A 15,903-nucleotide genomic window follows, 5' to 3' on the forward strand; every position below is an offset into this window, starting at 1 on the left:
CTCTTCTCCAAACAACCATTACTTGCTGAAATAAAGAAACTAACTACAAAGTATTTCAGGGAAATAAAGACTCAATCAGGGAAAAACCTAAAGCAACCCTTTCATTTAAAAAAGCCAATTAAAAAGCATTACCTTTGCAATGTTAAGTAAAATTATTTGTATATATTGATATAATTACCTAGTATTTATATTATTTCTCTAATCTCATCAGATCTGGTTATTATGCTCCAAAAGAGGCACAAAAATAACATTTCCTCTACTATCTCTGACCTGACCTGGCACGTTAGTAAAATCAGGGTCCTAGTTTTCTTTGTTCAGCACAGAGGATGCGGTTGCAGAGACAAAGGAAGGACTAGAGAATAGAGTGATGATTTAGTAGATTAGCAAAAAGAGATGCAATCTAATTTTTGCTAGAATTACAAGGTAATAGTCTTTGATAGAACAAAGGCATGTATTAGCTAAAGTTCAGAGACAGGTTTGCCATGATGTGCTTGAATTCCTAGTCTTTTGCTTTTATGGGCCCTTTCTAAGACTTTGAATCTAATTTTGTATTTGAAATTTTGCTTCATTTTTTTTTAAAAGCAATTCTCCTCCCACACACATTATATGTGTTTCAGGGAGTTTACAAAGCATAGGTCTATCCATAGTCTAAGGCTTAAGTCTAAGCAAAAGGAGCACAGCTCAGCTTATTCCCAGATAGAAAAGTAATGTCATCTCAAGACTAGTGACTACAAGGAACAGTGAGTTTTTGGCTTTTTCTTTTTATTCTCCCCTAAAAATGGTAGCAAATGTTGTTGCAGGTACATTAATGAAGATTTCTAAGGGCTGAAATCATTTCATACAACAGCCCATCTTGCTTAGGAGTAGGTTGTGCTGTTCCACTTAGTGGTGCTTTGCTTGTACATAACCATCGGTTTCATCAAGGGCTTTGCCAGTGGGGCTTAGGTAATATTTGTACTTTCATTACCACATTTTTCAGTCAGCACCACCTTTTATGTTGAATTCTATAGAATGTGAATATTCAACAAATTTTGACCTACAAAAACTGCATTTTCATAAGGTATGACCTAATATAGTTCAATCATATGTAAATTACAAAAACAAAGATTGGTAATATTATAGCTAATGGGTATCATGTAGTCATTGTTTGTAAACAGAGCTGCTTTCAAATTCTTCACCAGAGGTGTCTACTAGAAACACAAGAATACAAGATGCAAATGTGAGCCACATATGTAATTTTAAATTTTCTGGTAACTGTATTAAATAAGTGAAAAAAAAACAGGTAAAATTAATAATATACTTTATTTAATCCCATATATTCAAAATAGTATTATTTAGACATGTAATCAATATAGAAATCAATATAAAAATACAAAAAAGTACAATCTTTTTTTGTACTAAGTCTTCAAAATGTGGTGTATATTTTACACATCTGGCATATCTCAATTCACATTAGCCATGTTTCAATTGCTCGATGGCCACATGTGGCTAGTGGCTAATATAATAGACAATGAAGTTCCGGACCCTTCACCAACAAACTGAGTGATCTTGGACAAGTAATTTAAGCATTCTGAGTCTGCTCACTTCCCTTTAAAATGGAGTCATATTTTTTTAAAAAACTACATCCTAGTATTAAATATGAGATTAAATAAATTAAAAGAGAGCAGTGTCTGGTAGATACTTAGAATACTGTAGTTATCAATACTGCATTATCATGTTAGAGAGTGGGTCATTAAACTAGCCACTGTTCTCTTTTACTTTGAATTTTAGTTGGTGGACTTCAGCAAAGCTTAAAATGAACATTTTCCCTGTAAATAACTTCTGTCAGTCCTGTAACCAAAAGGTTAACATATAGAGTTATAGAATATTCTCAGGAATTACTGATGTCCTGATCAATTTATGAGATAAGGGTCTGGAGGTTTTACACATTTAGTATCAAGGTGGAGAAATACGAGCCCAGGTTATAGTCTGGAGGTTAAAAGTTCATTACAAGATCTCCAAGAAACCAAAAACAGAACAGGCTTGGAAATATTGTAAGCCTGCCTGCCATTTACTCAGCCAATTACAGAAAAAAACACTAAGCAAGGAACTTTTCGCGTGTCCATTCACTTAACAACGACAAGGGCACTAAAACACACAGACAAAATGCTATAGAGCAAGTATTCTCATCTTCATTTTAAAGCTAAATAGAGGCCCAGAGTTGCTGACAAATTTGCCAAAGTTTGTAAGGCTGTTAGGTGGCTCTTTTCATCTCTCTGATTCTATGATACCTTCTAGTCTTACTCATCAATTAAATATAATGTTGCAGTGATAGGTCTGGGACTAGCCAGGCTGCACAGAAGCATGAATGAATGAGTTGGGTGACAAACTTCCTCTCTCTATGAGTTTACTATGAAAGATCAAACACAGATGAGATTGCAGACAAGGGAAGCATTTTCTCTTCTCCCTCAATACTCGAATTGATGGTTTGTTTCTAGATGGTGTTTAGACAACACAACAGGCACACACTAGTTCTTTCACTAGACAAAGCAAGACAACCAGATTGAGTCACAATTACTATTATTATTCCTGTTTATTAAGAGATTGGCAACTCATTTGAGGAGTCTGGTTTTGTAGGTAACAGCCAAAAAACTTGGAGGAAATAGGGTGGGTTTTTTTGTTTGTGGTGCAGTGGTACCAGTGAAACTGACAGGCGAGTAGCTGATCCCAACCAACCAACCCCAAAGAGCACGTGGCTCTTGTTATATCTGGCTGGCTCAGCAACTATCCAAGTTATGGGGCTACAGGGGATACTGTCTAGACCAGTTCTTTTGGCCCTGGCGTTGGCAGAACATAGAACCAGAAAGCCAAAGCATGGTGCAAACATCTCTCTGCATTTTTTCTGGTCGGCAGTCAAGCTGGATGGAAACTAAATCTCAAACAATTACCAAATACCAATAAATAAAGGAATAAAAAGACTGCACAGGGATTTCTTCCATCCTTGATGAATATGGCCTGACTCTTGTGCTTTAAAGCATGACTTCTGAAGTGACTATCCTTAAGGGAGAAAGCAGAGGGCAATGTGAAAGGTGGTATGACTTTTCCAGCTTCAGATAGTCTTACTGCATCACAGGTATTTTCTAGACTCAATGATGGTACTGATAGGAAAAAGACATCCATGTATCATTGAAATAATTTATTTACCACTAGAGCACCACAAAAACAGACATACATCGTGTTAAAATACAGCGTAATTGGTCATCAAAATACAAAACAGCTAATCTTATATTCCATTTTTTAACCATGCCAACGATCAAATTGTACTGCTGATTAACACAAAAATAATTGCTGCCCACTTGCATACTAGCACTTCCCCCCTTCCTTCCCACCTCCACCCCCCTCCCATGGCAATATTTACTTATGGGAAATAAAGACCTTATAGAACCCCCAAATTTAAAAAAAAAAAAAGATTCAAGAGATTTTAAAATAGAGCATTTAAAATATTATCAGTGCATTCATGAGGAAAGACAAAATAATACAAAACAAAATGTCATCCTATCTGAGAGGAAAATACCTGCAGAAATAAAAGTGATTTACACATAATTAATAGAAAAGTGGAAGACAAAAAATATAATCAACACACACTCAAATCTGGGATTGGGTTACATCCAACACAAGGGCTGTTTACTATTATGGCATCCCATCTCTTGCTTTTCCAGTTTTCAAACTTGCAAATCCAATTCTTTATTTTAATTAATGGTCAGGAAATTCCGAAAAAGAAGTAGACCATATCAAACAATTTCACTTTGGATTCCCGCCTCCTTATGCTGCTCTTTAGGTGAAACTGCAAATATTCCATTGCTTTACCTATTAATTTTTATTGTAAAGCTAAATAAGTGACAAGTGACAAACTGACATATTCTATAAACCCCAACATGAGGATACCTCTTCTGCAATGATGTGGCAAATTATTTATTAAAGCGAGGTAAACTTTAGCCTCAGATATAGATAAGTCTCACTCAGAGGAAAGAAAGAATTTTTTGATCATAGGAAAAATTGGCTTGTGCCTTTTCACCTTCAAAGAACATTTATAAAAACCTTAACTTCAGTGAAATACACAAAATGACTTATGCTAACCTGGACTTTTTCCCCCATTTGAAAAATCGACTAAAATGTGTATGTTTCCATTTCCCACTGAATATTAAAAGCCTGACTAAAGAAAAAGAAGTTTCCTATGAAGTGTCCACTTTGTAATAACAATAGGATTTTATGAAAATATTGATTAAACGAAGGTAGAGAAACTTTTCTTAACTTAATCAAGATTCTGAGTTTTAGTTAGAACCTTAAATCCTTGCTAAAACTAAAACATTTTACCTCAATCTTCTATGTATCTGTAACATTCCTCCTTTTCCTAACATAAAAGTTTGTTAATGTCTGACTTGGTTAGTAACGATGCTTGGAAGATGAAGGAAGACCACTGAACTCGAACCCATCTTTTTTGTAAAATAAAAAAAAAGGACAGGTAGATCCAGGTAGCTTATGTCATAATAATGAACAAAACACAAAGCACAAGTAGGGCAAATGTTATAAAAAATGCATCTGTAGTGCAAGTCAAAATATAGGGGCTTTACTCAAAAGTACTGGCCAGCTAAAAGAAACATACATTTGTGAGTGATCATTAAAAAGAGCCCAAATTTAAGTCAGTCTAAATCGTAGTTGACATTATTACAGAATATAAAAAATATGGTAAAAATTTACACATTACACATAAAGTAGTTAATGTTTTGATTTAATAGTTTGCAAAAGAGATCTGCAGATGTGTTTTCAATTATGCTGGCTTCTATATCCATCTATTTTAATAATATAGGTATGGTTACATATACCAAAACAAAGGAAAAAACCTATAGCATAGCTATACAGCAATATTTTAAGGTCTGAAGTTTGACCAGTACATGTCAAAACACTTCAACATTTCACTGGTTTACTAAACTGACAAAGAACCATTTACAATTAAAAAGAAAAAAAAATCTTACAGACTTATTCTGACTGAAAGTTTCTTTTATTAACAGGCTTTTTAGTTTTTGGACCTTACAAGAAGCTTCCTTAGGCAGCTGGTACATAACATGTGTTTTCAGGGTCTTTATCTTAATGCAGACTTTTTCGGTCATATAATAACTCACTTGGGTTTTCATCCCATTAATATGACCTCTTTTTTTCTGGCTCGTTTGAGTTCAAGTTCTTTAAGCCATCCATGAGTTTCTGGCAAAGTATTTGGTCTCCACTTTATACACCTGTTTTATTTTCCAAGGGCAATGAAACGTTCATTATATAGTAACACACAATAAATAACTCACTGTTAACTCTAAGAGTAAGAATGAGAAGGGTGCCTATTGCATAGCAATACAGAAAAATCAAGTGAGGCGTGGGATAGGAACGGTACGTACAGCAACTCCACTTAATGGGATTTTCCTGTTTTTTTTTTTTTTTTTTTTTTCTTTTTGTTGTTGTTGTCGTTGTTCACATAATTAACACTAATAAATTCTTCCAGTGTTTATTTTTTTCCTTTAAAAAAATTTGCTTCTTGTCTCTCTCACTTACAAAGTAGGTGAAATGTAGAATAAGGCCTTCAACTTTTTTTGTGTCAGATGACAGTTTTAACAAACAGAACACAAACTTCCTACGTGTGTGAACTAGTACCGCCTTTTCAAAATTTTTTTTAACACTGACGAACCAAGGCTCTCTTATGTTTTCTTGTTACAAGCATCATCATTGTCGTCGTCATCATCATTATCATCATCATTGTAATTTTGATCTTGCCACTTTTCCAAGAAGTTTAGCTGCATTTGCAAGACTTTACAATCATATTAGAAAGCTGTTCAATCTTGGGTGTTTTGCCAATGTAGTAGAGAATGGTTAGAGGTTCTAAATCTTGGGACACGCAGCAAGGAGAAGCAGATGCTTCTGGATTTATGGTATTATATAAGCTCAGGACCTGAAAGGACACAGGAGAGGAGAGACATCATAGGGAAAGATGGAAAATGAACACAATTAGTTTTTAAAAAACAATTCTGCATTGTTATCAGTCATAGCACTGAGTAGGAAATTTGAATTATTTTCTGTCGCTAATTTCCTAAATTACAGTCAAACTGGTAAGTGACCTTAGCAATCATCAAAGTAATTATTTTCCCACACAGAACTCGTTTTTCACACATCTTAAGCAAATGATTCTGTAAGAGTCAGATTGGAAAAAACTGCTCATTCAACAGATTTTCCCAGTTTTTCCAATAAGTCTTTCCTCTGATCAGTGCTTGGCTGCACATACTTCCTAGGTCCCCACAAAACTTGATCCTTGTAGTATTTGGTCTTTTTTCTACACTACTCTGTAAATGAAGTTGTTTCTTGAGTATATGTTTCAATTCCATCTAGATTCAGAGCTCACTCCAGGTCAGGAATTCTATAGACTCTGCTTTTATCTTATAGCCCCAGTAAGTCTTCTCTGGACAAAATGAGATTCATGTACTAAGTGAAGAAATGAATACATGAATAAGTAGAAGAATAAAAAGTTCTATCAAAGCTCTCATAAGAGCTTTAATCTACCCTTGGGTAGAGAAAAAGACACCTCTAAGCAATGTGAAATCTTTCTACAGACCGGGCACAGTGGCTCACGCCTGTAATCCCAACACTTTGAAGAATCACTTGAGTCCAGGAATTCAGGACTAGCTTGGACAACACACCTAGACCTTGTTTCTTTAAATAAATAAATAAGGAAGGAAGGAAATGAAATCTTTCTACATTAAGTGTCTCCTCAGGCCAATTTAAGGTATCCTCAATTTTCATTTAAAAAAAAAAGTCTTTTTATTTAGCATTGCTTCATAGATACAATGATGCTAGAAATGACATAAAAGTGATCTCTAAGATCTCCTATAAGAAAGAATTATTCACTTTCTTATATTTTGCTTAAAATGATCATAATCATAATCACAATCATAATCAACCCTCCATTAACTTTCTATGTGGTAAATAGTAGTTGCTGAGTTGGAGGAGTTAATGGCAAGTCCGAAAACAGGATGAAGAGACGGTTCTATAATTAGACTTATACCTTTAACCCCATTCTGTATCAGAGGGGTGTGCGACTTTTACTAATGGAAGTATGTAGGTTCCCCACTGATGATACAGAGACATTTCCAAGGATGCCATTAATGTGTTAGTCAAACAGCAAATGACCTTTTCCTCGAGATTCACTGCAATTTTTTCAGCCTAAGACAGAAGATCTGTTCAGCACAGCAACACTGACTACTTTATTAGCTACCTCTGGCTTCTTGGGTAACTGTCCAAACCACACATTTGTGACCATGACAGTTATTCTTCCTCTCTCCTTGAAAAACAAGCGTGGTCTCAGCCTTCACACACTCCCTCTGTGTATCAGAGAGGAGAATTATGTTTCTACTTGGCAACAGGGCCTTGCCCACATTACAGCTACTGCTGCCGCAGCCCAGAGGAGGCAGCCTGGCCAGAGAGCTCAGACAAAGGGACAGGCATGAGCAAGCTTCCCTCACATGGCCAAGCACACGGTCGCCCCCGAGTGCCAAAGTCTACAGGGGAGTTGGGAAAACAGCTGAAGGAAGGGGAGCCATATTTGTCAATTTAAATTCCAGCATATGTAGGCATTTATAAATAAATATACTTTATACTCCATGAACTCATGATTTTTCGTATGAACTAAAGAGGAATTTTTATAATACAGATTGTCTAAAATAATTGATAACCCCCAAACTCATGAATTCAGCTGAATGTAGTATGTGATCTTCTTGGCAGCTGATCCATTTTCCTATCCTGCAGTGAAGGCAATTTTTCTAATGCCTCTTTAATAGGGAGATTTACAGAGGCATAAAGAGCAGAATAGAAACCCTAACATTTAACCATATTTTAGGAATTAAACCCAGTAAGATAGGGCAAATGGAGGCCTGGTTATAAAACAAGGAGGCCTACGTGCCAAGCCTTGGTTTGTCACTAATTTTCTCTTTGGTCTTGGGTATCATCTAGACTACATGATCTAGACTCCAATTTCTTTTCTTTTCTTTCTTTTTTCTTTTTTTTTTTTTGAGATGGGGCCTCACTCTGTCACCCAGGCTGGAGTGCAGTGGCACGATCTCGGCTCACTGCAACCCCTGCCTCCCGGGTTCAAGCCATTCTCTGCCTAAACCTCCCACGTAGCTGGGATTGCAGGCGCCCGCCACCATGCCTGGCTAATTTTTTTGTATTTTTAGTAGAGATGGGGTTTCACCATCTTGACCAGGCTGGCCTTGAACTCCTGACCTCGTGATCCACCCATCTTGGCCTCCCAAAGTGCTGGGATTACAGGCATGAGTCACCATGCCTGGCCCCCAATTTCTTTAAGAAAATGAAAGGGTTGGATAAGATGTCCTTTCTATCTCTAAAATCCTGATGAGCCATCAGGAGGAAGCATGTGAACAAATAACATTATTACATAGAAAAACTCTTCTCTAATCTTGCTGGAAACCCATACCATCCAATCTGGGAATTACCTTCTGAATTAACTCTATCTTCACTGAAACAACTTGATAAAATACTCAGATTCTCATTTACTTTGTGTTACATTTTTAAAAAGTAGAGAAACTAATTTTCAAGTCATTTTTACATATATCATCTTTTGTACTTCATATCAACTCTTGCGTTTGGCATTATTATTTTAAAGATAACTTTTAATACAGACATTCCTTCTTACTGATAAGAAACTGAGGTTTAGAGATGTTAAACTACATTCTGTCATACATTAGTAAATTGCTAGTGTATTTACTAATAATCACACACTCACTGGCATTAACTGAAATCCCCAGTGTTCTTTCTAATGTAACAGTCCCTGATGGAGATGACAGCAGATTTTTTTTTTTTTAGATGGAGACCTGGGTCCTGTCACACTTTATCTATAAATGATACTATGTGACATATTGATTTTAAAAGGGTGTGCTGTTTTTGGCTATTTATGCTTATAGCTGTTAAAAATATAAAACTCATAGAGGCAGAGAGTAGAATGATGGTTACCAGAGGCTGGGAACAGGGTAAGGGTGAAGAGAAGCTGATTAATAGATACCAAAATACAGTTAGATAGAAGGAACAAATTTTAATGTTTTATAGCACAGTAGGGTTATTATAGTTAACGATAATTTATTGTATATTTTTAAATAACTAGAAGAGATGACCTGGAATGTTCCCCAAATGAGGAAATGATAAATTTTTGAGGTGATGGATATCCTAATTACGCTGATTTCATCATTACACATTGTATACATGTATCAAAATATCACATGTACCTCATTAATATATGCAAGTATGTATTAATAAAAATTATTTTTGAAAAAGAATATAAAATAAAGAAAAAATTAAACAAAACTTCCCTCCAGTTGTTTATAACTGGGCAAGCGAGACCTGTGGTTTGAAACTGATCGGTGTCACTTTCATTGAAAGTAATGGCAAAAACCGCGATTACTTTTGCACCAACCTAATAAAAGAATTTCTCCAGTACCCATACATGTGTGATGGTAAAAGGGCACCAAGTTAATTACAACTCATTTGGAAATACTATCAGCAGGTGCACATGGTAACCCAAGAACAGAGACAACAGGTAAGCTGAACACTCACCCTGCTGTGCTGAGTGTCTGAACTCCATAAATACGGGCATGCTCCAGCACAGAAGTTGGCATTGTATCCTTTGGGTTCGTGTATCCATTTCCACCCTAGATCCCTCTTGAAATCAATGTAAAGTGGACGTAGGCAGCAATTATCCTGCACATTTCTGTTTAAAAAAAAAAAAAAAGCAATGGAGATTTTAAAGCTGATTCACCACCTCACTCTACCACCACCTCACCCCAAACCAGAAAAATGACTCATTCATTTATTCAACAAACATGTAACGAGCAAATACCATGGGCCAGGTGTTTTTTGTTTGTTTGTTTTTTTGAGACAGAGTCTCGCTCTGTCGCCCAGGCTGGAGTGCAATGGCATGATCACGGCTCACTGCAACCTCCACCTCCCGGGTTCACGCCATTCTCCTGCCTCAGCCTCCCAAGTAGCTGGGACTACAGATGCCTGCCACCATGCCCGGCTGATTTTTCATATTTTTCGTAGAGACAGGGTTTCACTGTGTTAGTCAGGATGACCTTGATCTCCTGACCTCGTGATCCGCCCGCCTCAGCCTCCTAAAGTGCTGGGATTACAGACGTGAGCCACTGTGCCCGGCCCATAGGCCAGGTTTAAACGGCTTTATTGTAATCTTAAGTGACTTTCATGATAGGGTGTTGTGTGTGGTGATTTGCTGGACTGCTTGCCCTTATGAGTTCTATACCCTGACTTCCTTGTCTGTGACCTGGAAAATCATACCTTTACCTTCAAGTGACCAGATATAATCAGGGAGTGGCTGGGCATGATGAAGCCCTTTCCAAACAACACTGGGCAGTTCTGCCATCCAGCCTCTATTGCCCTTTCAAATACAAAATGAAAGGAGTACAACAGCAATTTTCAAAGAACTGTCTAAGGCATTTTCCTTTGAGAATCGATCCTTTATTTCACCACATGTTCCCCAATCTAGGAATGAACCAGAGATCAAGAAACATGCAGTCTTGCTGAGGGCAACCACTGGATCGGGCAATCAAAAAGTGCCGCTTTACTCCTGGCCTCTGACATTTTGAGCCCTTCATCAGTGTGGACCCTTCCCTGTCCTGTACCTCTCAAAATAAGGAAAGAGCCCTCCTCTCACAGAGACCACCTAAGAACATTCACATTCTCCCTCCATGCACTCATATGGGAATGGGAAATAAATTCTTCTTGCTTCTCTCATATGCTGTTGCTAAAGGTGTGACACATGGCATTCTGCTGTCTCATCTCTGTTACTATGACAGAAGTGTGACTATAAGCACTCGAACTTGGTGAGGGTGAAGGCATCATACAGATGGTGGGTTTTTCTTGATTAAGGAGTTGACATCACGCACCTCCAATAAGCTTTTATTTGTTCTGAGGGGCAGAGAGCTTTTTTTCTTCTTCAGCGCCAAAGAACTTCAGAGGAATGTTGGGGAAAAAATTCAGGGGGGCTAGTTTTCTCCCTTCACACTTGGTTCCCTGCTAAAGACCTGATGAATATAAGCCTCTGGGAAGAATGGCGGTATGAGATACAGGAGCTGTACTGCACTCTATCTGGTCTTAGCAATGAGTTCCACTCGGGTCAATACACGGTAGAAGAAAGGGCAAAGGCAGTGTAAGAGTTAACAGATGCAATTACTTGATTTTATTTTTATTTCCTTTACCTAAAGCAATAGGCCGCATCCAAAGCACGCTTCTTCCGCCGGTTGGTCTGTTGTGACTCAAGTCTGTAGGAGGGCAATAACATTAGCAGGAGATGTGGGGTCTTCCCACTGTTTTTTTTCCTAGTGGACTTTATAGTTTTCTGATCACCACTGGTATATGTGGAGGTGCCATCAATACCTTGAAAAAATGCATTTGGGTAATAAACATTTAGCTTCACCTTCATCAAATATAATCAGCCATATTTTTTTCCTTTGTATATTGTCACAAATAGCAGTGATGACCACCAAAGCAGCATCAGCTGGCAACAGTCATTCCCCATGGAAATAGATATGGCACAACAGGACTTCGACTAACCCACGTGACAATTAACACTTCTAAATGGGGCTCTTGTCAGAAGGCAGTTCAGTGTCAAAGCCAGGGCTGTTGGTTATGAAAGTCACTACAGAAGCAGTCTTTGACCTATAGTCCAAGGGCAATCTAGGCAGTTTATTTTAGTCAATCCTCAGTTTAGGCTGTGTTCAAGTCCTCGACAACTGAACACATGGCAATAGAACATGCCTTGTCACCCACTGGTTAACACTCTTCCTAAGACTACTAAACTCAAAAGACTTTCCTAATGAACATAAACTGAGACTTAACTGAATTGGAGTGAATTAGGTTCAAGTGAAACAGAAGTCACCCTTACCTAATGCTATTTTGGGAAGCTGTGAAGAAAGGGCTTTTTCATTTATTTTATGGCATCCTCAACACTTTCCTGATTCCATCTGAGATTTAGAAACTTGAGCTCCCCAAAGCATGCTCAAGAGACTGCCAGTTTAAGCATTTAATCTCCACACTCCAGAGAATCATGACTAGGTTAGAGACTGAAATAAATCTCTAGACCTCTGGGAGTATTTTTCCATGAGCGAGCACTGCTGTAGTCTTCTAAAAGTGGATGGAGGTCCTGGGTGATGTTAGGAGGGCAGGGAAATCAATTCTCTGGCCTGGCATTGTGGGCAGATGCTGCATTGGCACATGGGCAGAGATTTCCTCTCACCTCTCATCATCCAACAACTCATCATCTAATACATGAAGTGACTTGAGCCCTTGGTATCTCCTCACTCTCCATGACTTTTGTCCAACTTACTTAAAGGTGAGCATGGGGAAAGCCAAAACCTTTTTATGTGTTTATAAACTAATATAAAATTCTGATAAGGAACCCACTTGAAATATTGGGTATGGGCTAGAAAAGGTGGAATATTCTTATACATGGAAAGTTAGTTATGGGAGCTGTAGCATGAGGAGACTCTTTCTTCTGTGAAATATGGTTGTCAGTTCCTGACATTTGGCTTGGGGGATTATCATTGAATTTTCTTAAATACATTCTATCTTTCTCTATAATATCAGTAGAGATGGAAAGTTAGTTTGCTACAATGAAGAACAAAGGTCTTAACTTACTACTGGAGGGTTAATGAGTTAATAATCAGTTATTATTGACCAAGTCATCACTGGACATTGAGAATTATAAACGGGGAACCTATCCCATTCTTCCAATCCTTTCTCCCTTCACATATGTATATCCAACCATATCATTGTCCAAATGAATGAAATTCCCCAGGCCTCACCAGTCTCATTTTCACATGCAAACTGATTTTATCCCCCATGAGATTATCAATATAGACCCTTCCCTCCCCCACCTCATATGACCAAGTTTCGGTTACCTGCAAATCTTGCTTCTAATTCTTCGCTTTTATTTGGGATGATGTAATTATTAGATGGTACAAAAGTGCAGCAGGGACAGTGTAAGCTTATTTTAAATCCCAGGTTCCTGTCTGGAAAACATTAAGTCAAGGAGGTCATTTGTATGTATGTCTATACCCTTAAATCTGCAATCAATTTAAAGTAACTTAGGGATACCAAACATCTTGGGAGGAAAAGAGAGAGTGGCCTGTAACCTTTATGGTGAAGCCATTCATGAACAGCATCAGTTACATCGAAGGAAAGCCATTCGCCTTCTGCTCTTGTTTTCACAACTTTGCTGTCGATGTAGCGCTGGGTTGGAGATGTTAAGTCTTTGGACTTGAGAATCTAGAGGGAAAAAGAGCAAGAGAAAAGGCTGAGTTGGCATTCTGACAGCATGACTAAACCAAAACTATTAACAGTGTTCTAATTCATTATCTAAATTTAGCTCTACTATAGTATAGCCATGTATTGTCATCTCAATAGCATGGTCACATGCAAAAAAACACAACACCAGGCTATTTGCCATGAAAAATAGAGCTACTAAATCAGCTGCATGTTATGATAAAGGTGACAGGAACCATAAAGCCAAGTGTCTTAAAGAAAGTGACAGTAATTATTTTACTTTGCTGACATAAGCTTTGCAAGGTTTCAGCCATAAATTCTATGCTATTAAGTTAATGGTTTTCTTGTTCTGCTTCCCTACTTATTTAATTTGGGGAGTTGGGGTACAGGAAGGGACAAGAGGAGAAGTCCAGTTCAGAGGACCCAGACTCACTCTCAAAGGCCCTGAATTATAAATCTCTTTCTAATAAAGAAAGAACGGTCCTAACCTTGGTTTCCGAATCCATTGCCATTAAAATATGTGTCATGCCTCAGCTTTTGAGGTAAGTCCCTGGCTGGGATGTTTTACTCTTAATGTTACTTGTTATGATTTATAAAGATATTCCATCTCCTGTAGACTCAGAATGAATCTAAGCAGAAGTTGTTTGGTATTCTGCATAGATGAATGTCTAAAAGCAAATCAGCCTAAACACTGAGACCTTAGAAAGATGTATTTATCTCAGGCTGGGTGAGGTGGCTCACTGTAATCCCAGCACTTTAGGAGGCTGAGTTGGATGGATCAGTTGAGGTCAGGAGTTCAAGACCAGCCTGGCCAACATGATAAAACCCTGTCTCTACTAAACACAAAAATCAGCAAGGCATGGTGGCGGGTGCCTGTAATCCCAGCTACTCGGGAGGCTTAGGCAGAAGAATCACTTGAACCCAGGAGATGGAGGTTGCAGTGAGCTAAGGTGGCACCACTGTGCTCCAGCCTGGGGGACAGAGAGAGATTCCTTCTCAAAAAAAAAAAAAAAAAAAAAAAAAAAAAAAAAAAAGGCAAGAAAAAGAAGAAAGAAAGAAAAAAGAAAAGAAAAAGTGTTTTTTTTTTTTTTGAAACAGAGTCTCGCTCTGTTGCCCAGGCTAGAGTGCAGTGGTGCTTATCTCGGCTCACTGCAAGCTCCACCTCCCGGGTTCACACCATCCTCCTGCCTCAGCCTCCAGAGTAGCTGAGACTACAGGCGCCCATCACCACTCCCGACTAATTTTTTGTATTTTTAGTAGAGATGGGGTTTCACCGTGTTAGATAGGATGGTCTTGATCTCCTGACCTTGTGATCTGCCCGCCTAGGCCTCCCAAAGTGCTGGGATTACAGGTGTGAGCCACAGCACCTGGCCAAAGAAAAGAAAAAGTTAAAATTTTGAGAAAGGTGTATTTATCTCAAATGAGTAAAGTGCAACTGCAGTATGTTGCTAGGTTTCGACAGGAAGTGAATATTTTAGGTGGTTTTTTTAAAATTCTATTTTGAAATGATAGTGTTTTAGGAACTAAATCATGATTCTAAGTCTACTAGAGCTATAGTAAATCCCTACTGAAACCCTGTATCGTGCCTTTCCTCAGTACTTAGGGGTTCAAGCTCTCTCATTTTTGTACTACTCTTCCTGATTTTTGTACTACTCTTACTGTTTTGTGGTCATTCCATAGCAATGGGCTTGGTCTCTCCAGTAAGTTCATAAAACTTCCCAGGTCAGGGATCATGTCTTCAATTTGATGTCATTTCAAACCATAATACTCAATTGAGTCAATGTCTATTAAATGTTTATTTCAGTATCTAGAAGATTTATTAACTCTCCTTTAATCCTTGTAAAAAAAAATGCATCATTTTCCCACTGATTTGAAAATACACTTTCCTTCCATGTGTTTACATGATTTGTTTCAGGTACTTTGGCAACAAACGCTTCCTGAAATACTTGTCATAATGGTTGACTTTTTTCTGGATTAAGTAAGTATAATAAAGGAAGGAGATTCATACAATTAGACCCTTGGGTGCCGTCATGAATTTTACACAAGTCCTATTCTACAGACCTGCCCCTGTGGTCCAAAAATTCCACTAAAAGAAGAGAATGTGGAGGCAATAATGACTCTATGATAGGCAAGAAATGCTCTTTGTGAATTAAAGAAAGCAGATAAACATGACTTGAGGGCTGGGTACACTACTCTCTGAGCTTGGCACACATTATTTTATTTTATTTAATTCTCAAAATATTCCTGTAGGGTAGATTAAGGAAACAAATTCAAGGAAGTTAACTTGCCCAATGCCTCCCAGTGAACAAGTGTGAAGAGAGGATCCAACTCAATACTGAGTCATTTTCCCACTTCAGTGCTGGATTTTTAAAGACCAAACAAGTTATCTAGTCAAGAAAACATTCAATGATAGAGGCAAAGATTTTTAAATAAGATTAAAATGAATGTTGGTACAAGATGAAAATATAAGATGGTGGAATGTATACACAATGAATGTTGGCAAAAAGCTATAGCTTTAAAGATACAACTTAATAGCAATCC

General features: G+C 37.8%; 1 protein-coding gene across 5 annotated transcripts in view; it reads right to left on the reverse strand.

Annotated features, from left to right (window-relative positions):
* Nucleotides 1–3,160: 3,160 nt before the first annotated feature.
* The window catches only part of TGFB2 (transforming growth factor beta 2), a 101,071-nt gene continuing 88,328 nt past the window's right edge, over nt 3,161–15,903 (reverse strand). For 3 of the 5 annotated variants that reach the window (XM_009187193.4, XM_031655661.1, XM_003893099.5), the window contains 5 exons: nt 13,233–13,365; nt 12,999–13,109; nt 11,298–11,475; nt 9,640–9,793; nt 3,161–5,971 (listed from right to left, as the gene is read on the reverse strand). In XM_009187193.4, the coding sequence (XP_009185457.1) occupies nt 5,813–5,971; nt 9,640–9,793; nt 11,298–11,475; nt 12,999–13,109; nt 13,233–13,365 (735 nt within the window). In that variant the 3' untranslated portion in view covers nt 3,161–5,812. The remainder of the gene's footprint in view (nt 5,972–9,639; nt 9,794–11,297; nt 11,476–12,998; nt 13,110–13,232; nt 13,366–15,903) is intronic. The other 2 variants (XR_637774.4, XR_002517432.2) reach the window with 1 other exon arrangement.

The sequence above is a fragment of the Papio anubis genome, chromosome 1 (assembly GCF_008728515.1).
Source record: "Papio anubis isolate 15944 chromosome 1, Panubis1.0, whole genome shotgun sequence".
In the NCBI taxonomy this organism is placed as follows: domain Eukaryota; kingdom Metazoa; phylum Chordata; class Mammalia; order Primates; family Cercopithecidae; genus Papio; species Papio anubis.